The sequence below is a fragment of the Microcaecilia unicolor genome, chromosome 4 (assembly GCF_901765095.1).
Source record: "Microcaecilia unicolor chromosome 4, aMicUni1.1, whole genome shotgun sequence".
NCBI classification, from domain to species: Eukaryota; Metazoa; Chordata; class Amphibia; order Gymnophiona; family Siphonopidae; genus Microcaecilia; species Microcaecilia unicolor.
In genome coordinates, this window is record NC_044034.1 from 248,566,484 (window position 1) to 248,589,929 (window position 23,446).

General features: G+C 46.4%; 1 protein-coding gene across 1 annotated transcript in view; it reads right to left on the bottom strand.

Moving 5' to 3' along the window:
- The window catches only part of MGAT4A (alpha-1,3-mannosyl-glycoprotein 4-beta-N-acetylglucosaminyltransferase A), a 156,312-nt gene that overhangs the window by 130,154 nt on the left and 2,712 nt on the right, over window positions 1-23,446 (bottom strand). The window contains exon 2 of the mRNA XM_030201392.1: window positions 4,365-4,532. Within this exon, the coding sequence (XP_030057252.1) occupies window positions 4,365-4,532 (168 nt within the window). The remainder of the gene's footprint in view (window positions 1-4,364; window positions 4,533-23,446) is intronic.

Consider the following 23,446-nt stretch of genomic DNA (forward strand, 5'->3'; position numbering starts at 1 on the left):
GGCCCGACCGCATGGGCTTTTAGAAGAGCAGAGCATTCCTCCGCCCAGATGCCAACAGACCGTGGCCACCACCACCCATCACCTTGGATCACCTTGGAAAAGTCAAAAGGCAAGGATCAGAACTGGACACGCCACCCCAAGATCAAAAACAAATAAAATGCTTTACAGGAAGCCAAATGAGGATGTGAAAGTAAGCCTCCTTGAGATCCAGAGCAGTGAGGAATTCTTCCGGCTGGACCAAGGCAATGACAGATCGAAGTGTCTCCATCTGGAGGGCCTCAATCACACGCTTGAGATCCAGAATGGACTGAAAGGTGCCGTCCTCTTTGTTGGGGGACCATGAAATAGATGGAATAACTGCTGCAGCCTTCCTCCCCTGGAGGCACCGGAACCATCGCCTCAAGCCACAAAAGACACTGCAGGGTGTTGTGCATGGTCCGCCTCTTCAGAGACACACTGCACGGGAACTAAGAAAAAATCTGCAAGGAGAGAGGAGAACTAGCTTGTAGCCCCTCCCTAACAATTTCCAGGACCCACCAATCCATGGTAATCCGGGCCCACTCCTCTTAAAACTCGGACAAGCGACCTCCTATCCGAACCCCTCAGGAGGGACCCAGGAAACCTTCACTGGAAGGCATGAGGCATTCAAGGCACAGGAGGGATGCCCACCGGCCTTCCTATCCGTAGGAAAGCTAGAGCTGCTGAAACCAGAACCTGGAGGAGGCCGAAGGACGACCTGGCCTGTAGAGCCTAGTGTCCCAGAACTGAGAACGAGCCTGGGAAGAAGGCTTAGGCCAATCCTCAGGCAAACGAATGGACTAGCCTAGACCCTTAACCAAATGCTCCAAATCCTCACCAAACAGGAAGTTTGGTTAAGGTGGACTTGGAGGCAACATCTGCCATCCAGTTCTGCAGCCACAGCGAACAAGTGGACACTGCCAACATGACCTGCTTAGCAGAAGCTTGGAGTAAATCATAAAGGCCATCTGCCAGGTAGGCTAGATCCAAAGTAGGCAAGTCCAAGGACCCCAGGTCCCCTGATACATAGTAACATAGTAGATGATGGCAGAAAAAGACCTGCATGGTCCATCCAGTCTGCCCAACAAGATAAACTCATATGTGTATACCTTACCTTGATTTGTACCTGCCTTTTTCAGGGCACAGACCGTACAAGTTTGCCCAGCAGTATTTCCCGCCTCCCAACCACCAGTCCCGCCTCCCATCTCCAGCTCTGGCACAGATCGTATAAGTCTGCCCTCCACTATCCTCGCCTCCCAACTACCAACCTCTCTTCCCCCACCTGCTCCGCCACCCAATTTTGGGCATCTGCTGCGGTAAGCTTAAGACATGCTCGCGCCACATAAGACCCAGAAACAGTGGTTTGCAGGCACAGGGTAGCCACCTCAAGGGCCATCTTCAGAACAGCCTCAATCTTCCAATTTTGCATGTCCTCGAGGGTTGTACACCCCTGGACAGGCATCGTAGTTTTCTTGGTTACCGATGTAACCACAGAATCAACCGAAAACAGCTTAAATTTCTTCAGATCCTCCAGGAGAAGCAGGTAAAAGCGAGCCACAGCTACAGCCACCTTAAGCCCTGAATCAGGAGTTATCTACTGGGCTGAAATAAGCTCCTGCATGGCCTCATGAATGTGGAAGGAAGGCCCGGGGTGGGGGGGAAATCTTCTGAACCCTAATATGATAAGCTGAAGGCAATGGTGGCACCAGAGAAGATATATCCAGGACCTCTAGAGAGCGAGTAATCGACACCGTAAGCTCCTCCTTGCGAAAAAAAGGCAGGCCACAGATGAATCATCTCCCTCATCTGGAGGAAGCTCACCCTCCTCCAGGGAGTCCCCCTGATCCAAGCACCCAATACAGAGATAGGCATCCCAAAAGGGAGTCTGACACCACCGAGTCCTTCTCCCAGTCTAAAGCTTGAGACGTCTGGGGCCTCTTCAATGAAGGGACCCTACCCCCTCACCCTGAGGGGATAACACAACCTCCTCCTGAGACCAAGAAAGCCCAACACCACTGGAAGACTGTCGGTTGGGCCCTTTTTAGCAAAAATGCCTGATGCATCAGAAGAATTACTTCAGGGAAGAATGGGCACTCTCCTGCAGTCAATGAGCTGTCAGGAAGAACCGGAGCTGAAGAACTGGTCATAAAGGCCGATGAGGCAGGCCCTGACTCAACCCCAGAGCTCAGGCACGAAGGGGGAACATGTGGGTAGGAATAAAAAATGGCCGCCCCCGCCGTGCCCGGACGAAGTGGCCTGTGAAAGCAGGTGGAAAACCCCCTGCAACTCTCTGTCCAGCCCGAGATTATGACTTCCATCTGGACCCAGGAGTCGTGTCCCATCCCCCCTCAGCACCAGCCTGCCGTCGCAGTAGAGGCGCGCAAGTGGGACACTGTACTAAGGGAGACTTCCAAGTCTTGCATGTGGAGCAGCACTTCACTGCCTCTGAAGGCACCGCCTTGCTCAGCGCAGGAAAAACCGCAGTACTCACCAAACGCCACTTAACGGCAGTCACAAAAGTCCCTCTTGCAATGCCAGCTGACAGTTGAAATTCCCGTCTGGCACACAGAAGTGTGTGCTGCTTTTTTTTTGTTGTTGTTAAACAGCGAAAATCAGGAGTGGGGAGGGCCCCACACCTCCAGGTACTTCCACTGAACTGACAACAGAACTCTGGTGCAGAAGAAAAAGCAGCAAGCGAGGCCAAGGTAACCCAACACCAGATGTGGGAAAACCACCTGCTGGAGATAGAGGATATTGAGGGGCTTTCACAGAGCACTGGCTCCTAGGGGCAGTGAAATTCAGTGCCCTCTATCTCCACCTGCTGGCAGACAGGCTCAACTCACGTCCCAGATTGATCTGTGCTATGCTGAGGAAGTATGAAATAAATTTGCATAAAACAGGGGTAGTACATGCAGAGTTCTCCTCTCATGCTTACTCCTTGTGAATGCCCTGAAAACCTGACTAGTTGTTAGGACCCCATGACAGATACAGAAAACCTTAGCCTACAAGATGATAAAGAAATTCATCAAGTTCCAAAGATGAGAATATTTTATGGTTATCAGTAAATTACTAATGGACATAATCATCTTGGTCTTGATGCCCTAACAGATAAGCATGTCCTATGCCTGCATCATAAGGGCAATGCAGAGAGACAGTTTGTTCCGACAAATAATAGTGACAGCCCCATCTCAACCACATGAACGAGGCTTGTGAGAGGGAAAGGAATCAGCCAGGCATATTTTGTGAAAAACCTTCAGATTCACTGTCCAATAGGAGTTTCTATTAAACAAAATTCAAGTTCATAACCATATCCTGGCTATGTGCTTCCTTTAGTTCCAATACACCTAGGATCACCATATTTGCGCAGACAAAAAAAAAAAGATAAAATAAAAATGGTTGCTACCTTTGCTAAAGAAATAATCATAGCCTTTTGTTAATGAAAACACATCAAACAGCAACTGACTTACAGTACAGCAGTAGACAACCTAATTTTCAAAAACTTCCAGATTTTAGTTTGATCAAGTCCAACTCTGGCTAGCTTCTGAGATATCTTTGCATAACATATGCTTAAAGTTGTGCTGCACAAATTCCATATTTTATTTTCGTTTTGAACTTGCTGAATAATGCTATGGTCACTGATTGATACAGTCCAAAGGTTCCTATAAAGCTTTCTTGACAAGAATTCTGTACAGACTCTCTCTTTAACATTGGATACAGTCAATAAGCATATTACAAAAAGGGAGAGGGATGGGGAGGGGAAGGGGAAGGGGAGGGGGGAACAGAAAATGTGGATGATAGATGTTCAGATGTATTAGTACAGGTTTGAGATGTTTACTACTAGAGTTCTACGGATTGGCACGATATTGTATCATTTATGCATTCATCAATAAAAACATTATTACATCTAAAGTTGTGCTGCACAAACAAACTTGCTTTGACAGATTCAATCAGCAAAACCTTTTTCTCTCTCTTTAGAACCCCCATGTGTCCAGATGGACTAATAGGCCCAAAATAGTTTCTGTGTTGGTCATAGGCACATAAAAGAAAAAGAAAATATTTTCCTAAAAATTAAAAATCCTGGAAGATATATCTAAAGATGTCCAAAAAGAGGATATATCTACTTAAGAGAGAACATACATAGTAACCCTACATAGACCTGATATTTAGGAGCCCTGCACTTAGCTTTTCCTCACTGCCCTGATTTCTCTCCATTAGAGTAATGTTAGGACTATTATAGACTTTTGTAGGAAGTGGATATCTGAGGTCAAGTCCGAGAAGCATTTATTCAGTCAGGAACAGGGTAATAGTTTCTGTAAGCACAATTAACATTGATATCAGCTATTTACCTGAAAAACTGTTTAGTGCACCCTTGCTTCCATTAGTTTCTGCTACCACACGTCTGAACTGTTCCAAGATTGAATTTAGCTCCGAAGAGCGCTGCAAAGTTCTATGTTCAGCTATACGAAGGCGCTCTTTCAAAGCATGAAATTCTCGTTGATAAGCAATCAATTTTTCTGCAATTAAAGTACAATATCCTCAGAAAAGTGTACAAGACCACAAAATACTGTTGCAGTTCAATACAGCCAATGTATCAACTTCTTTATGTATTAAATTAAGCCACATTGCTCACTTCTGTTAGTATCCTCAAAAATAGTCCAAATGCACCAATGATGACCTATTACTTGTTGCTAAAATATCATCTAACAACACTCCAAAGATGCCCAGATGACATATGCAATTAAGAGATAATATCAGTCTTAAATGTTGATAAAGCTATTGCATGTTGGATACATGGCTGTCACGAAAAGCCCAGCCACCTGCCTGGTTACCTCGCACCCACTTAGAGGGTCCATCCCCAGCACTGCTCAGGCCTGCCTGAACCTGCCGCTGGTGCTCTATACTGTACCCTCCTCCCAATGACTGGGTCAGAACTGCCTCTGGGCGAGTCTCCTGTTCTCAAATAATCCCCAGTGATTTCTAGGTTACTGGAGACACACTCCCAGTGGTCCCCAGAAAGAACTCACAGACCCAACACACAAACCACCAAAATTCTTTATCAGTCCAGACAAACAGGGTGAACACTTATGCTTATTCTCTTAAAAAGTATTGAACAGTGGAACAAAATAGTGCAATTGGCAAACAATAAAATATAATTGATCCATATTTCAGTTACATCACTAACTAAACACATGCATACTTTCTACAAAGTACCTGGGGAGATCAGGGCATATATCTGTTCAGAGAGCTTCAGCAAAGAGATCTCTATCTTCTCCTCCTGGGCTGAAACTGAAGCAACAGCCAGCACCTGCTGGGTAATTTCAAAGTCCAGGCCAATCAGAGCCCAGAACAGTCAAGTTTCAAATAAAAACTGGTTACATTACTACAGGCACTTCCTATCATCTGTGTTCCAACTAAAAGAAAGAGAAGTCAGTCCTCTGTAGCAGCTTTAAGCTGAAATATGCACCATCTTTGGGCCAACAGGAGAAATACACTTCAAAACATAATCAATGCGGGAAAATATCCAATACATTTTTACAGGCTTAAAATATACTGTTTCTTCACAGTGGTGATAGTACCTAAGCTGCTATGTCACCAGGACAAACTAGTAAGACAGAAAGCACATTTAAATATTTAGGGGTAGTAACAATCATTTTCAGTTCAAGGATCAGGTTTCTGCTGTAGCGAAGATGGGATTTAATATTTTATGTCAACTGTGTGCCGTTAGATATATTTTGGACAAGGCCAGTCTGCATACCTTAATTCACACTTTTCTGTTATCACAATTGGATTATGGAAATGTTGTGTATGCCAGGTTACCAAGCTCTACTCTTAAGCGGTTACAAACATTAATACCACAATCCGTTTGCTTGGCAAGACTCACAAATGTAACCATGTCAAGCCATTATATTTGTTTTCACTGGCTTCCATTTTTATACAGAATTAAATTTGAAGTGTTGGTATTAGCTCAAAGCCTATGAAATCACCTTATTTGGGGTCTTTAGCTAACCCTTACACCCCCTACAAGAGCACTCTGGTCATCATTTTATCTGTTCATCAGCTAGTCATTCTGTGTCTAAATCATCAGCCTACTGGGTCTCTACACGTGAGAGTGCCTTTCTTTGGCTGGCATCAACTCTTTGGAACCAGCACCTTGCAGAGATTCGTGCCAAGAAATTTGTACCAAAATTTAAAAGACAACTAAACATATATTTCTTCATTCAAACATTTGTTGTATCAGATGTTTCAGATGAGGGGACAGCCTGAATGTGCAGTACCTGTGAAAATCATGTTTTTGTTCTCTCATTTGTATATTGGGGAGGGGTATGTATTAATGGCTCTGGATTGGTCGAACAGGTCTATCGTGTGGAAAACTCTGTAAACAAAATAGCTCCAAAAGTCCATGTTGCCATGAGCTTATAAATGTGGAAAAAAAGGGGCAAAGACAAAGGAGAAGTGTTAATGAAAACAAAGAGGTAAAGACATAAGGGAGAAATGTTAGAAAAATTAACTATATATATCAAAACAAGAGAAAGACGCTATAAAAACCTGTATGAAAGGAGCACCAAGTATGAGAGAAAACAAGTAAAACTAAGAAAAAAAAAAGCATTGCACCAAAAATGAGTCTGCTGTACCATGGGAAATTAAAATGTGCCCAAAACACATCAAACATGAAAACTTAACCACAAACATCTTACTGCATGAACAATGCATATCACAATTAATAATCATCATCGGGTAATAATATGTAATACGAAAAATGCAGCATCACAGCTGATGTAACCTATGTCATTATAACATGCATATTAAAGAAACATGAAAAGTGAAAATATTTAAAACAAAGACATAATGCCAAAGAAACCCCTCTAAATATAAATGTGCATTGTTACTTCTAATAACATATGGTGGTAAGCTATAAAATAGAAAAAAGAAGAAAATGCTAAATAAAGCTGAAACTAATGTGAAAGGATAACTAACAAGTGAATTAAAGTGGTGTCTAGAGATTAATTGCATAAGAGAAAATTTTCATAGAACAAATAAAGTGCTGTGTCTAAATGCTGCAAAGTGCAGAATGAATCGCAAAAGCAGGGGTAAGTGAATGACAGTGCGCATGTGTGTGTGTATAGTGCAAGCAAGTGCAAGAGAAAAACCCTGTGAAACAAGTAAAGCTAAGCACAGCTGTACCTAAAATAAGTCTGCTGAACTATATGAGATTGAACAGTGCCCATAACACAACAAATATGAAATATGAACCACAAAGAGATCTTGCCACATTAACAATGCAGACCATGATGAACAATCACCACCAGGTAATGGCAAAGAAATATGAAAAGAGATCCACAACCCTATGGGACTTTAAAATGCAGCATCATGGCTGATTTAACCTACATCATTATTAACGTGATATGATGTATTAAAAAAAAAAAAAACATATGAAAAGTGAAAATATGTTTAAAAAGGGTATAATGTCAAAGAAAAAAATACATCTAAATATAATGTGCACTAGCGCTTCAAATTCAAACATATCACCAAAAATAGACATTAATAAAAAATGAAAGTGATAAGCTATAAAATCAAAAAAGAATGAAAATGCTAAATATAACAAAAAAAATTAACATTGTAAAAGAATGACAAGTTAATAAAATATTGATGCTTAAAAGATGAATTGCATAAAAGAAAATTTGCTATGTCTAAACGCTCCCAATGTGCAGAACGAAATCAATCTCTAAAGCAGAGGTGAATGAATGACAGTATGCATGTGTGTGTATAGTGCAAACACATAACATGCGGTTGGGAAAAAGGATACAGTGATAAAAATGACAAGTACTAATCAAACTGCAGTATGCAGGAGCACTTCTAAGGAATGTGGAGAGAAGGCAGAAAAAAAGGGGGGGATAGGAACAGGTAAAAAGCAATAGATTAATACAATAAGAAGAGGTAGGTAGCAAAAAAAAACATCAAGTGAAAAAGCAGCATAATACGACAATGAAAACATATGGAAAAGAGTAATGACCTAGAGAAATGGTCTCAAATCCAGTTCCGAGTTAAAACCATTAGGGACAACTATATTCAGTTCAAATGTGAAACACTGTCCTCTCAGAAGAATGCAGTCTGACACCTCCATGCCATTAATTCTGAATCATTTTGATCACAAAAAAAGCAGGTTTATCAGTTGATGAATGACTAGCAGAATACCAATGTTGAACAAGTGGTGCAGTTTTAACATTCCTAATACAGCTCCTGTGCTTGATGATGCTTGTCAACTGTACACTTATAACAAATTTAAGGCCAGCATAACCTATGGAACAGGTGAGGCTCTCTCCCATGGAACTGGAGATAAAGGGCACCAAATGCCTGAGCTTGTGATGTCACTAGCCCTATAGGTTAAGCTGGCAGTGTTGCATGTGCTGGGGAAAAAAGAACAGCCGGCAACCCCCTTCCCCCAACTATCTTTAAAGGCAATTTCCCCCTCCCAAACACAGACAGCGTTTCACCTAAGACATCAGCTCCGGCAGCTTCCTTCTGCCCTGCCCCTCCTTTGATATAACTTCCTTTTTCTACAGAGGCACAACAGAAGGAAGATGCAGGGGCTGATGCAGGTAGTATTAGATGAACCAATGTCAGTATTCAGGAGAGAGAAATTGCCTTTAAAGGTAGGTCAGGGAAGTTCGGGAGGATGGCCTGAGGCGGGGGGATGTGCCAATGGTGGCACGCCAATGGGAGGGCACTAAACTAAAAGTTGGCTCAAGGCACCATGATCCCTTGAGCCAGCCCTGAACAAATTGCATGGGCATACAATAACATACATGACCTGAGCTGAATTACAATTAGTACAATGAAACAATTTAAATTCTTGTTTAGAAATCGGATGTATAAATGTGGTCAGTGTAACACTATACTTACAAACCAAGCATGGATGGGCAGACTGGATAGACCATAAGATCTTATCTGCCTACATTTTTCTATGTTTCTATATCATTTTTATTGTACTTGTAAACTGCTGTGATCACATACACCCAGGAGGTATAGCAATTTTATTAAACGATAATGATCTAGAGCCCTTATTCTATTCTTGGAACAAGAGAGATGGAAGATGCTATCCAAGGTTGATTTTTTTTTTAATCACTTATGTACTTACAAAGGAAAAAAAACTCCCAAAACAGAAAATGTACCTAATACAGTAATCAGTACTCACAGAACACCGTTTCTCACAAAACAATGTAAATAAGAATGAGGTAACAGTAACAAACTTAAAAATTTACAAACTGAAAATCCTGCCAAGACCCCACTTTTTGCATGACTTATCAAAAATACTCAGAGTTAAATAGTTCACACCTATGTTACTTCTAAACAAGCAATTCCAGAGGGGAAAATTAGGTTCTTACCTTGGCAATTTTCTTTCCTTTGGTCACAGCAGATTAATCCATTATGAATGGGTTGAGTCTACCTACCAGCAGGGGGAGACAGCGAGCACTGAAAACCATAGTGCCGCTTGGCCAGCTAGCTCCATCTGCCTCTCAGAATTTTGAAGCTTCCAAAAGCAGTGTTAAACCGCAAAGTAGCATAACATGAACTTTCCTCACAGCGAACAAACGCCCCAGAACAGGAGCAAGAACACAAAGGAGGGACGAACTCAACCTCCTGTAGTAGAACAGAAATCCTGAAGACTGTTTTCCAACGTCTCCCAATGAGGGAACATGTCTGCAGGAAAAACTGAACACAAAACAGAATCAATCATGGAGGGATCATGGATTCATCTGCTGTGACTAAAGGAAAGAAAATTACCAAGGTAAGAACCTAATTTTCCCTTCCTTGCCATCAGCAGCAGATGAATCCATTACGAATGGGATGTATCAAAGCAATCCCTAGATAGGGTGGGAACAAGCCACACCACGCGCAAAGCACTTGTGCTCCAAAACGCGCGTCTCTCCTGGCAGCCACATCCAGCCTGTAATGACGGGCAAAAGAGAGCTTAGAAGCCTAGGTAGCTGCACTACGTATCTCTTGAAGAGAGAGTGCTCCCGTCTCAGCTCAAGAGGAAGAAATCGCTCTTGTGGAATGTGCCTTAAAGGCGTCAGGCAGAGGCCGGCCAGATAGCAGATATGCAGAAAAAATGGCTTCCTTAAGCCAAAGGGCTATAGTGGCTTTAGACGCTGGAGACCCTCTGCGAGGACCTGACAACAATACAAAAAGGTGATCAGAGGTCCTGAAAGCATTTGACATCTGCAGATACTGCAACAGAGCCCGACGCACAACCAGGAGGTGCAACTGCCCAAAGGATTCCGGAAACTCCTCCCTAGTAAAGAAGGGCAAATAGATAGGGCTGGTTTAGGTGAAACGCTGAAACCACCTTAGGCATGAAGGAAGGCACAGTACGTACCGTTACTCCGGACTCTGAAAATTGCAGAAAAGGGTCTCGACAGAACAGCACCTGGAGCTCAGATACCCGTCTCGCCAATGAAACGGCCACCAAAAAGACCGTCTTTAGAGTCACATCCTTCTCCGAAGCTCGCTTCAGCGGCTTGAAGGGCGAACACTGAAGAGCCTTTAATACTAGCCCCAGGTTCCAGGCCGGGCAAGGGGCCCGCATGGGAGGCTGGAGCCAAAGCACTCCCCTCTCAGAAACCGTGCAATGTCTGGATGTGAAGCCAGGGAGACGCCAACGACCTTCCCCCAAAAGCATGACAATGCTGCCACTTGAACACGCAGGGAATCATAGGCCAAGCCTTTTTGTAAGCCATCCTGCAAGAAGTCCAGTATCAGCGAGACTGAAGCCCGCGTGGGTGTGATCGCCTTTGAAACACACCACGCCTCAAACTGGCGCCAGATCCAAGCATAAGCAACGGAAGTGGACTGCTTGTGGGCCTGCAAGAGAGAGTGGAGAGACTTTGTTAGAATAGCCTTTGTCTCTCAATTGTGCCCTCTCAATAGCCATGCCGTAAGATCAAAGCAGCAGGGATCCTCCATGGTCACCGGCCCTGCATCAACAGGTTCGGAACCAGAGGCAAATGAAGAGGGGCCTCCACCAGCATCTGCCGGAGGTTCGTGTACCACGGACGCCTGGGCCAATCCGGGGTAATGAGAATCACCACTCCTTGATGTAGCCGAATTCGGAGGACTCGCCCTATCAAGGGCAAAGGAGGGAACACATACAGGAGGCCCGGGGGACAGGGTTGAGCCAACGCATCCAACCCCGCCGAGCGAGGATCTCTCCATCTGCTGAAAAAGCATGGGACTTTGGCATTTGCGCTTGACGCCATTAGATCCGCTATGGGCGTTCCCATTTGGCACAGATCTGAAAAAACACTTCGTCTGCCAGTTCCACTCCGCTAGGGTCGATTAGATGCCTGCTTAGAAAATCGGCTTGCACGTTGCTCTGACCTGCTATATGTGCTGCAGAAAGAAGCTGCAGGTGTAGCTCAGCCCAGTGGCAAATCTGAGCGGCCTCCGCGGCCAGTGCTCTGCACTGAGTGCCGCCCTGTCGATTTATGTAGGCCACAGCTGACGTGTTGTCCGACAGAACTCTGACAGCCAGCCCCTCCAGGGTCTTTTGAAAGGCCAGAAGAGCCTGGAATATCGCTCTCAGTTCCAAGTGATTGATGAACCACCCTGATTCCGCAGGTGTCCACAGACCCTGGGCATAGCTTCCCTGGCAATGTGCTCCCCTAGCCAACCAGGCTGTCATCGGTAATCACTGGCACCAAGAGGGAAGCGCCAGCGGCATTCCTCGCCACAGCATGCTGTCGGAGAGCCACCATCCATACTGAGCCGGGCCACGGGGAGCCACGTTAGTCTGCGTTGATAATCCTGGGACAAGGAGAGACCATCGTTGAAGCAGGGCAATCTGCAGAGGGTCTCAAGTGCACTCTCGTCCATGGCACTACCTCCAATGTGGCCGTCATCAACCCCAGCAGCTGGACAAAGTCCCAAGCTCGCGGGTGAGGCATCCGCAGGAGCAGATGGACCTGGTTTCTGAAGCTTGCAACCGCCTTTGGTCGGGTAGAAAGACAAACCCCGAGGCCGTGTCGAACCGGACCCTCAAATATTCGAGAGACTGAGAGGGGGGGGTCAGGTGACTTTTCGGTAATATTGATGACCCAGCCTAGAGATTGCAGTACAGAGACCAGTCTGGCTGTGGCCAGACGACTTTCGTCTGCCGAATCCGCTCTGATGAGCCAGTCGTCGAGGTACGGGTGAACCTGGATACCCTCTCGCCGCAATGTCGGAGCGCAGGGTTTCCATGTGAAAATGCCACACTCTTAGTGCCTCGTTGACTGCCTTAAGTCAGGATCGGTCGGAAGGACTCGCCTTTCAAGGCACCACAAAGTAAATGGAGTAGCGACTGTAGCCGCGTTTCGGCAGGAGGCACAGGGATCACCGCTCTGAGGTGCAGCAAGACTTGTAAAGTCTCCTCTTCCATCGCCCATTTGAACGGCAGTACCCGCACCGGGACTCCACAACACGTCTCACCGGGTGCTGAATTCCAATCGGTAACCTTCTCTGATCAGGTCCAGGACCCACTGATCGGAGAAAAATCTTGGTCATTCCTCGAGAAAGAGGGAAAGACGTCCTCCTACTGCAGGAATCGAGGAATGGACCACGCCCCGTCATTGCAAGGGCCGCCCCTGAACTTCAGGCCTTGAACCGGCCGCTGCAGAACGCTTGTCTGAGTGAAAGGAGTTCCTCTGCTGAAAACGAGCACGTTGAGAAACCCCAGCAGAGCGCCCCGGGCGATACCTACGAGCTTCATGGAAGCGAGGTCTGGAAGGAGAAGGGCCACACAGAACCCTTGGAAGAGGCCTCGGCTGGGGCTTAGGGTCCCCCAGGTCTTTAAACAATTTTCTCCAGCAATTCTCCAAATAACAGGTGGCCCCGAAAGGGAAGCTTCACCAGCCTGTGCTAGAGGCAATGTCAGCCGCCCATGCCGTAGCCAAAGAAGGCGGCAGGCCGCAACCACCATAGACATCTGTTTAGCCGAAGCTCTGACCAGATCAGAGAGGGCATCAGCCAAAATGACAGGGCCAACTCCATCCGCGGTGCAACCTCAGCGAGTGTCACGTTTTCAAAGCTGGAATTTACCCGTCTATGTTTAGCGTCCTTCCAACGCTCAGGGGAAGCAGCCAGCCCCGGGCCGTCAACACCCGGGGGGAAACCAGGTAGCAGCGCAGTGTCAGACACCTGCGGCAGAGCTCTTTTCAGCATGAAGGCTTTATGCATTAAAAGCACAAACTCCGGGGAGAAAAACTCACCCTGACCCTCCGTCTCCGAATTAGAAGAGATGGGAACAGGAGCTCCTCTGGTAGCCTCCAATCCGAGGTGTCCCCTTGCCCTCAGACTCCTCTGCAACAGCGAGGGTCGAGGCATGCTGCGCATCCAAATGGCGCCCGCTACCAGCTCCATTGAGCGGGAAGAATCATTGTCGCCATGCTCGTACTAGCTCTAGCGTCTAAAGAGCACGTCTTGCAGAGCCACGCTGCTGATCTACGTTTACCATCGTAACCGGATGGAATTAAGTAAAATGGCGGCTTCGCACCAAAACTTAACCCGTTCAGAAAGGCATCCATGGGGACCTCCCCGGAGGAGCTGGGCACCACTCTCACCTCAAAAGACCGAGTCAAATGAGCTCCGGTCAAGCTGCACGCTGAAAATAGCCTCAGAATAATTACGCAGAATCAATGTGTACTCCTTTTTTTCTTTTACGCTGTGAGGAAAGTTGGAGGCAGGCAGCAACAGAGGTACTCTGGTAGGCAAGGGGAAGGGTAAGGCAGGAAAGGGCAAACCTATATGCATTCAAAGTGGGCACCACCAGCCACAACACCCCAGCTTCAACTGGCAAAGCACAGGAGCCACCCCAGGCAGAATTTTTCCAGGAGCTGATCAAGCTACACCCACACCTGCTGGGAGATAGAGAAATACTGAAGGCAGATGGAGCTAGCAGTCCATAGAGCACTATGGTTTTTCAGTGTTCTCTATTTCTACCTGCTGGTAGGCAGACATAACCCATCAGTTAAAGGATTCATCTGCTGCTGATGACAAGGAAGGTTTGTTTTTCATACCGAGTTACAGCCTGGGGTGGGATTTGGGGAGTTTTGTGCTATATTTTCTAGCTGTACTTCTTTATTAGCATTTGTTATGTTCTTGTTCTTAATAAAACTTAAAATAAATAAAGCACTTTTTTGCCGTAATGCATGATTTTCTAGTGCAATGCTTGGCAAATGATGAGATGTAAAACATGAAAAAAAATATTCAAAGTACAGTACAACTTATTATACAAAATGAACACTATAGCTTGCATTTCGCCTCCTTTTGAGGTGGAATTATCTGCTCCCCAGGAATTATCAAGCCGCTAACACAGCCTAATGCTCCCTGGGATCAACATATAGGAACAAACACACACAAAAAAAAAAGCCCCCCCCCCCCCACCAAATACTTGGCTTGCTAGTTGTAGTACTACAAGACTATGGCTAGGGGACTCTGGCTGCCAATTTCAAGCCAGGAACTACCAGGGCAGGAGCATCCAAGGATTACTCCTACTCTACCCCACCTCCTCCAATAGGTGCCAGAACAGGCCGGACTTGGAACCTGTTATCTCTGCACTGCAGCAGCCAGACACACACAATGTTACAATCAATTTCCCTCCCAAGTCATTAACTAACAGTACTCAGGTACTGCAGGTTAGAAATTCAACCTTCAAATACATTTTCTTTTAAGCCCAACAAAATTTCCTGTTGTCCTACTGCCACAAAATGCCTAGCCCACTTGCCTGGGACTAACCTTGCAGCCAGTTAGAGAGTCCATCCCCAGCACAGCTCAGGTCAGCCAACACCCGGGCATGTGTTCTACACTAGCACCCTCCTCCCACCAAGTGGATCAAAACCGCCTCTGGGCGAGTCTCCTGCTCTCAAGGTATTCCCCAGTGATTTCTAGGACATTGGGACCACACTTCCAGTGGTCCCACAGTTCCTAGAAAGCACCACAGACCCAAACACAAAGCACCAGGATTCTTAGTCCCAGACAAGCAAAGTCAAACTAAAAAAAGGTTTGTCGCCATAAAAATATTGACTAGGGAACCATAAAACAGATGGAACAAAAACAACGCAATAACAGGTAACTGAATATGGATCAATATTAAAACTACCTAACATTTATCACTACCAGGATAGTGCCTGGGAAGTACTGGGAAATATAGCTGCTCACAGGGTCTCAGTAAAGAAGTCTTTCTCTACTTCCAACTGAGACTGGAGAAAAATTCCAGTATTTCCAGACTGAATTTGATCCTGCGCCAATCAGATCTCAGAGCATCATTTTTTAAAAGTAGCTGGCCACATCACTGCAGATTACTTCCTCTTTGTGTTAAACTAAAGGAGGAAAAGTCATTCTCTGTAACAACTTTAAACATAAAAACATGCACCACTTGTTGGCCAAACTAGAGAATAATACACTTCATGAAATATTTTATAATTCACATGCTAGAAAATTCACCATTTCGCCACCACCTTCTCCCTAAGAGAGAGACCCCTGACTGCAGGCCTCTACAGACTGGTCAGGTCACGACAGTCCAGTGTCAGGGCGGTTCTGGTTCTTCCTTTCTGGAGAGTCCAACAGCATTACCATGTTCACTGCCCTTCCAGTGCTTATAACAGAAGCTTTTACCACACTCATTACATGCTTAGGTTTTAATCCTTCATTTTGTGAATAGTGAGGAGGTACATAAGTACATAAGTAGTGCCATACTGGGAAAGACCAAAGGTCCATCTAGCCCAGCATCCTGTCTACCGACAGTGGCCAATCCAGGTCAAGGGCACCTGGCAACGCTCCCCAAACGTAAAAACATTCCAGACAAGTTATACCTAAAAAGCTTTTACTACACTCAGCACATGCGAATGGCTTTACTCCTGTGAGGATTCTCTGGTGCTTTGTTAACTGTGATTTATGAATAAAGCTTTTTCTATGGTTTCATCCTTGAAGGGATTCTATGCTGCGTTGACAATTTTACTTTTCGATGGATGCTGCTCTCAAAGACAGAATAGGGATATACTACTACTACTACTATTTAGCATTTCTATAGCGCTACAAGGCATACGCAGCGCTGCACAAACATAGAAGAAAGACAGTCCCTGCTCAAAGAGCTTACAATCTAATAGACAAAAAAATAAATAAAGTAAGCAAATCAAATCAATTAATGTGAACGGGAAGGAAGAGAGGAGGGTAGGTGGAGGCGAGTGGTTACAAGTGGTTACGAGTCAAAAGCAATGTTAAAGAGGTGGGTTTTCAGTCTAGATTTAAAGGTGGCCAAGGATGGGGCAAGACGTAGGGGCTCAGGAAGTTTATTCCAGGCGTAGGGTGCAGCGAGACAGAAGGCGCGAAGTCTGGAGTTGGCAGTAGTGGAGAAGGGAACAGATAAGAAGGATTTATCCATGGAGCGGAGTGCACGGGAAGGGGTGTAGGGAAGGACGAGTGTGGAGAGATACTGGGGAGCAGCAGAATGAATACATTTATAGGTTAGTAGAAGAAGTTTGAACAGGATGCGAAAACAGATAGGGAGCCAGTGAAGGGTCTTGAGGAGAGGGGTAGTATGAGTAAAGCGACCCTGGCGGAAGATGAGACGGGCAGCAGAGTTTTGAACCGACTGGAGAGGGGAGAGGTGACTAAGTGGGAGGCCAGCAAGAAGCAGATTGCAGTAGTCTAAACGAGAGGTGACAAGGGTGTGGATGAGGGTTTTGGTAGAGTGCTCGGAAAGAAAGGGGCGGATTTTACGGATGTTGTAAAGAAAGAAACGACAGGTCTTGGCGGTCTGCTGGATATGAGCAGAGAAGGAGAGAGAAGAGTCAAAGATGACCCCAAGGTTTCGAGCTGAGGAGACAGGGAGAATGAGAGAGCCATCAACAGAAATAGAAAACGGGGGGAGGGGGGGAGGTGGGTTTGGGGGGGAAAATGAGAAGCTCGGTTTTGGTCATATTTAATTTCAGGTGGCGTTGAGACATCCAGGCAGCAATGTCAGACAAGCACGCTGAAACTTTGGTTTGGATGCAAGGTGAGATATCAGGGGTAGAAAGGTAGATTTGGGAGTCATCAGCATAGAGATGGTAGGAAAAGCCATGGGATGAGATTAATGAACCAAGGGAAGAAGTGTAGATAGAAAAGAGGAGGGGACCAAGAACAGAACCCTGAGGTACGCCGACAGGCAGAGGGATAGAAGTAGAAGAGGATCCACCAGAGTGAACACTAAAGGTGCGGAGGGAGAGGTAGGAAGAGAACCAGGAAAGGACAGAGCCCTGGAATCCAAGTGAGGACAGGGTATCGAGAAGTATTTTGTGATCGACAGTGTCAAAAGCAGCGGAAAGATCAAGAAGAATGAGGATGGAATATTGACCTCTGGATTTAGCCAGTAATAGGTCATTGGAGACTTTAGTAAGCGCAGTTTCGGTTGAGTGGAGAGGGCGAAAACCAGATTGTAATGGGTCAAGAATAGCATGTGAGGAGAGAAAATCAAGGCAGCGGCGGTGAACAGCACGCTCAAGTAATTTGGAGAGAAAAGGAAGGAGGGAGATGGGTCGGTAATTAGAGGGACAAGTAGGGTCAAGTGAAGGCTTCTTAAGGAGAGGTGTGACCACAGCATGTTTAAAGGCAGCAGGGACAGTCGCAGTGGAAAGTGAGAGGTTGAGAATGTGACAGATAAAAGGAATAAGAGTAGGAGAGATGGCATTAAGAAGGTGGGTGGGAATGGGATCAGAGGAACAGGTGGTACATTTTGAGGAAGAAAGGAGAAGTGTAGTTTCCTCAATAGTAACTTCAGGAAAGGAGGAAAGGGAATGAGGGGAAGGAGAGAGAGGGGAACGGACTAGTGGAGGGAGAGCTGGTGAGGTAGAGAAAGCAAGGTTTATCTTTTGAACCTTGTTGTGAAAGAAATCAGCAAGGGTCTGAGGAGATAATGAAGGGGGAGTTGGGGGAGGGGGCACCTTGAGGAGAGAGTTCAATGTGGTGAAGAGAAGTCAAGGATTAGAGCCAAGAGAGTTGGTCAGTTGGATATAATAATCCTGTTTGGCACGTAAAAGAGCAGATTGGAAGGAGGTCAGCATGAACTTAAAGTGTAAGAAATCAGCAAGGGCCCGAGATTTCCGCCAGAGGCGTTCGGCGGAGCGGGTACAGGAACGTAGGTAGCGGATATTAGAATTCAGCCAAGGTTGGGGTTTTGTACGCCTTACAGGGCGGGTCATCAAAGGTGCAAGAGTGTCTAAGGCAGAGGATAGAGTATTGTTGTAAGAAGAAACAGCCTCGTTGACAGACGTGGATGGTGCCACAGTAGAGAGGAGGTTTGAAACATGGGAGGATAGAGATGAAGGGTCAATATCGTGAAGATTCCTAGATAAATTAGATAGGATAGGACGGGACTGGGAGGGAGGAGATTTAAGTGTGAAAGTTATAAGATGGTGATCAGAGTAGGGATAATCAGAGGCAAGGAAACTAGAAGGTGAACAGTTGGAGGAGAAGATGAGATCAAGACAGTGACCATTTTGATGAGTGGGGGAGGTGGAGCATAGTTGGAGATTAAAGGACGACGTTAAAGCGAGTAACTTGGAAATATAAGAGTTGGAAGGATCATTAGCAGGAATATTAAAGTCACCAAGGATGAGAGAGGGGGAGGAAGGATCATGGAAGAAGGCAAGCCAGGCGTCAAAGTCACTGAGAAAGGATGAAAGGGATTTATCAGGGGGACGATAAATGACCGCTATTCGAAGAGGCAGAGGAGAGAAAAGGCGGATAGAGTGGACTTCAAAGGAGGAAAAACAGTGAGATTGAGGTGGAAGAAGGGGTTGAAATCTGGAGGAGGGAGAGAGAAGTAGTCCAACACCGCCCCCACGGCCAGCAGGGCGAGGAGTATGTGAAAATAGATAACCGCCATGGCACAGGGCTGCGACTGAAGCAGAGTCATCAGGGCAGAGCCAGGTTTCTGTTATGGCGAGCAGATGGAGGTGACGCGAGATAAAGAGGTCCTGGATATAGGGGAGTTTGTTATAGATAGAGCGGGCATTCCATAGGGCGCAAGAGAAGGGCAGAGAAGAGGAGGGGAGTAGAGGAATAGAGATGAGGTTAGAGAGGTCACGGTGAGATCTGTAGAGTTTGGATAATAGTTGGTGAGGAGGGCCAGGATTGGGATTGATGTCACCAGCTGAGAGTAAGAGAAGGAGTAAAAGAGAGCGGAGGAGAGTAGGAGAGGTGTGGCCACGAAGGCGTCGAAGGCGAGAGGTATTTAGGTGGAATGGGGAAGGCAAAATGGAGGGAAGAAAGAGACGGAGATTAAAGCCAAGAGGGAGGAAGAGGGTAGGAGAGAAGGTGAGGTGATGAAGTCAATGGATGGGAAGTGAGTTCCTGTAGCGGAGAGAGGTAGGGGGTGAGGGAAAAGATTAGGAAGGGACAGAGCTAGGAAGAGAATGTGAATAGGGGCCATAAACGATTAAGGTGCTTTAGCAACCGGAAAAAGATTAGATACAAAGAGAAAAATGCCCCGCGCGCCGGTAGGCGCGCAGCACCTAGAGCAGAGGCCCTGAGTGGATCGGGATGGACCTGGGTGTCACCCCGGAGAAGGCTGTAAGGATATGCAGATGAGCTGCAAGTCCTCCACAGCACCTGAAAGGCAGCCGGTGGTAGAGGCGGGCACCTCTCAGCTGAGGAAAGGCTTACCAGGGGTTAGGCCGAAGCCAGCATTCCTCCCCCTGAGGGTCGCCTGATCCTAGCCAAAAAGCACCTGGAAACTCTGTGCACTTGGAGAGAAGGCCCTGGGAAGATCGGGGTGGAACTGGAGTCACCCCGGATACAGCTGTGAGGAAATGCAGAAGGGCTGCAAGTCCTCCACAGCACCTGGTGGGAGCGCTGGGCACCTAGAGCGGAGGCCCTGAGTGGATCGGGATGGACCTGGGTGTCACCCCGGAGAAGGCTGTAAGGATATGCAGATGAGCTGCAAGTCCTCCACAGCACCTGAAAGGCAGCCGGTGGTAGAGGCAGGCACCTCTCAGCTAAGGAAAGGCTTACCAGGGGTTAGGCCGAAGACAGCATTCCTCCCCCTGAGGGTCATCACATCTTTCTGAATTTTCTGGTATTTTGATCGTTTTCTCTTCCAACAAAAGAATTTTTCAGATTCAGAAGAGATTGACTCTATACTAGTATGAGTTTTTCCATATTCTGTTGAATAATTTCTGGCAACTGAAACCTCTCTCACACTTAGAGCATGTAAAATGTGTCTCTTTTATACATGTTTCCTGTTGTCCTTGAAGTTCTCCCTTTTGACTGAAGGTTTCTCCACTGCCTGTACATTTAGATGGTCTCTCTTCAGTGGCAGATCCCTCTGGTGATGTTTCTGCTAGAAAGTTAGGCATTGGTTCACTAATCTTGACATGCTTCTGGTGGACTACACACAGGTAGCACCATAGCTGTGCTTTTTAACATATTTTCATGAAGGTACACTGCTTTCTCTCTTGAGAGTCCATAGATAACAGTTTATATCATTCAGGCACCTTATGACCTTGTAAGATCCTGCCTAATTAGCCTGAAGTTTATTCTGACAGACTGGGAATACGTAATGGCCCTCATAAAACTCTATATTTCAAGCCTTACGATCATACCAGGTCTTTTGTTTAGTCTGGGCTGCCTTATCTCTGACAAAGCCCACAAGGTCTTCTAATTTCTGGCGCATATTGACTACATATTCAAATCACAAGGTGTCAGAGATATCAACTTTCCCCTCCCAATCTTCTTCTCTTATTAGGTCAAGGGGCCTTTCTCACCCTCTGGCCATAAAGCAACTCAAATAGAGAGAACCCAGTAGACTCCTGAGGTACTTCTCATACGAACTAGGACAAGTACTTTTCCCAGTCCCGGTCTCCTGACTCCACAAAAGTGTTTAATATATCTTTAATGTCCCATTAAACCTCTCCGCCAACCCATTAGTTTCAGGATGATATGGGGTGGTACGCACAGATTTCACTCCATAGTGTGCCCACAGATTCTGGATCAGCTCAGACATAAACTGTGTCCCTTGGTCAGAGTACTTCTCATGGATATCCTACCTAGGAAAATATTTCTAGCAGGGCAGTGGCAATTTTCTCGTCTTCTATGGATAAGGCTACCGCTTCAGGATATCTGATAACAAAGTCCACCACTGTCAATATATATTTTTTCCAGTACGGCTAGGGACAGCTAGAGGCCCCACTATATCCACAGCTATAATCTCAAATGGCTCACTGATAATGGGAAAAGGTTTCAGGGGTGATCTTGGGTCATACCCACTCGTTGGCACACATCACAGGTTCAACAATCAACTATGGCTCAAGATACTCCCGGCCAATAGAAGTTATGTGTCAATCTAGTGCGTGTGTGGATCACCCCTATGTCCTGCTATTGGAATGTCATGAAATATGTAGGAGTTGTTCCCTATATGCTTTGGGCACTATAAGCTGTTTACCTGCTGTCCAGGGCCTGTTAGGATCAACACGATCAGTCTCTCTGTACAACAAGCCCTCTTTCCATAGGATATGATCTTTGCAAGTCTCATTGGTTGGCTGACCAGCCCTCTGCCTCAGGGCTTCAAGGTCAGGGTGAGAGCGTTGTGCTTCCTGAAAAGCATGTTTCTGTCCTATATCAGTATCCATAACAGGAAGGGTCTCTGCTGGTGACTGACAAATCAGGGCCAACAGTCTGATCAACAGGTGTCTCAGTTAGGTCAGGCTGTTCCATACTCACGGCCCTGATCACCTCTGGAACCGGTGCTGCTGGAAGCACCAAGTGCCTTCTCCTGCTGCTTGGTCAGCTGGTTCCACCTGGACTGGCTCAAGATATGGAACTGGAAAGGTGATCTTTGCTGCTTCTGCTTGTTGGGCCACCCGAGCCTGACTACAGGTCACCATTGTGGAAATGCTAACTCCGCTATCAAGGGTAATGATCAATGGTCCCATGTCGGTCCCACACAGTATCGGAACCGACATGTTTTTCATTATTTCTACTTCTCTGGGTCCAGGCTTGGTACCCCAATGCAGGAATACTCAAGCAATGGATACAGTTTCTCTGGATCCACTGGCTAATACTACCTCTGAAGTGCGTCCTGGAAGAATAGCATCTGCCAGCACTAGCTCTGGTCGTAATAAAGTCATGCTAGAGCCAGTGTCCACAAGCCCAGCCACCTGGGTCTGATTCACAGTTACTGGGGTGCTGTAGTGTGGTGGAAACCCATCTGCTTTCTTGCTTGATGAATGACCAGTAACTTTGTGCTACAGCAACTGAATGGGCCTCCCATGGGACTGGTGCCACCCATGAAAGCCGCCAGCTTTGGTGCAGGAACTGGAATGTTTTTTTTAGTACAGGCTTCGGATTATCTGGGCAATCCGCTTTGAAATGTCCTGTATGCCCACAGTGATAACAAGGATGTTCATGCTTAAAGTCTTTAGGATTCTGGGGAACACTGGTTTGCCGACAGTCTCTTGAGGTTGCAGAAGAAACAGCTCCAGGACAATCAGGTTTTGGCAGTCCTCCAGGGTTTTAACCTCAGCTCCACTGAGCCACCGCTGATGCTGGTATCTTAGCTGAATCACATACTCGCTGTATCATCCACCTCCTTTTGCAAAATCTAGAACTTAGTCTATAGGTCACAGAGGTTATGGCATAACAGTTCAACAGAGCTTTGAGCACCTCCTCAAACTGGGAGCACGTCTCCATGGACAGTTCTTGGAATGCCTCAAGTGCTCTACCAGAGAGCTATCCTCCCATAGCGCACCCAGTCGTTGCAAGAAATCTCAATGAAGCGGTAAATTTTTTCAAAGGCAGTTAAATATCCATCAGTGTCACCTCAGTTATCATAAAATTGCACAAACAAGTTGGGCCCAATCTGGGCTGTGGATCCTGTCTCTGGCCTCAGCACTGGGGTTGGGCTGGAGCTCTGGGCCGTTTCCATCTCCTAGTTCAGTTTCTGCAGCCGGAACTCCAGCTCCTCTCATCGCTGTTGGTCCAGCTGCTATTGCTCTACCATGTAGATCTGCCAGATCTCAACTGGTGTGGCATCCAGCCCTGCTAGCTCAGGGGCCTCTGGTCTGCCCCCCCCCCCCCCCCCACGGAGAACTCTGCACTGGCCAGTCTTGCAGCTCCCCACTGAGATCATCCAGTCACTCTTGTGTTAGGTCAGGCATATCCCGGTGTCTGAGGGCTGCTACCAGTCACCATCAGCACATTGCTAATCTCCTAGCATTACCAAAAAAAAATGAATAGGAAAGGGAGCCTACTACTGCTGCTGTTGTTCACTGTGCTCCATGTCTGGAGGTTACAGGTAAAAAAAACTCTGAACCAATCAGCGGATGGTGACCATCACTCCATACTCTGAGACTGACAATCCCACTACGCTGCCACCAAAAAAGAAGGCCAAGGTCTGTCACGAAACGCCTAGTCA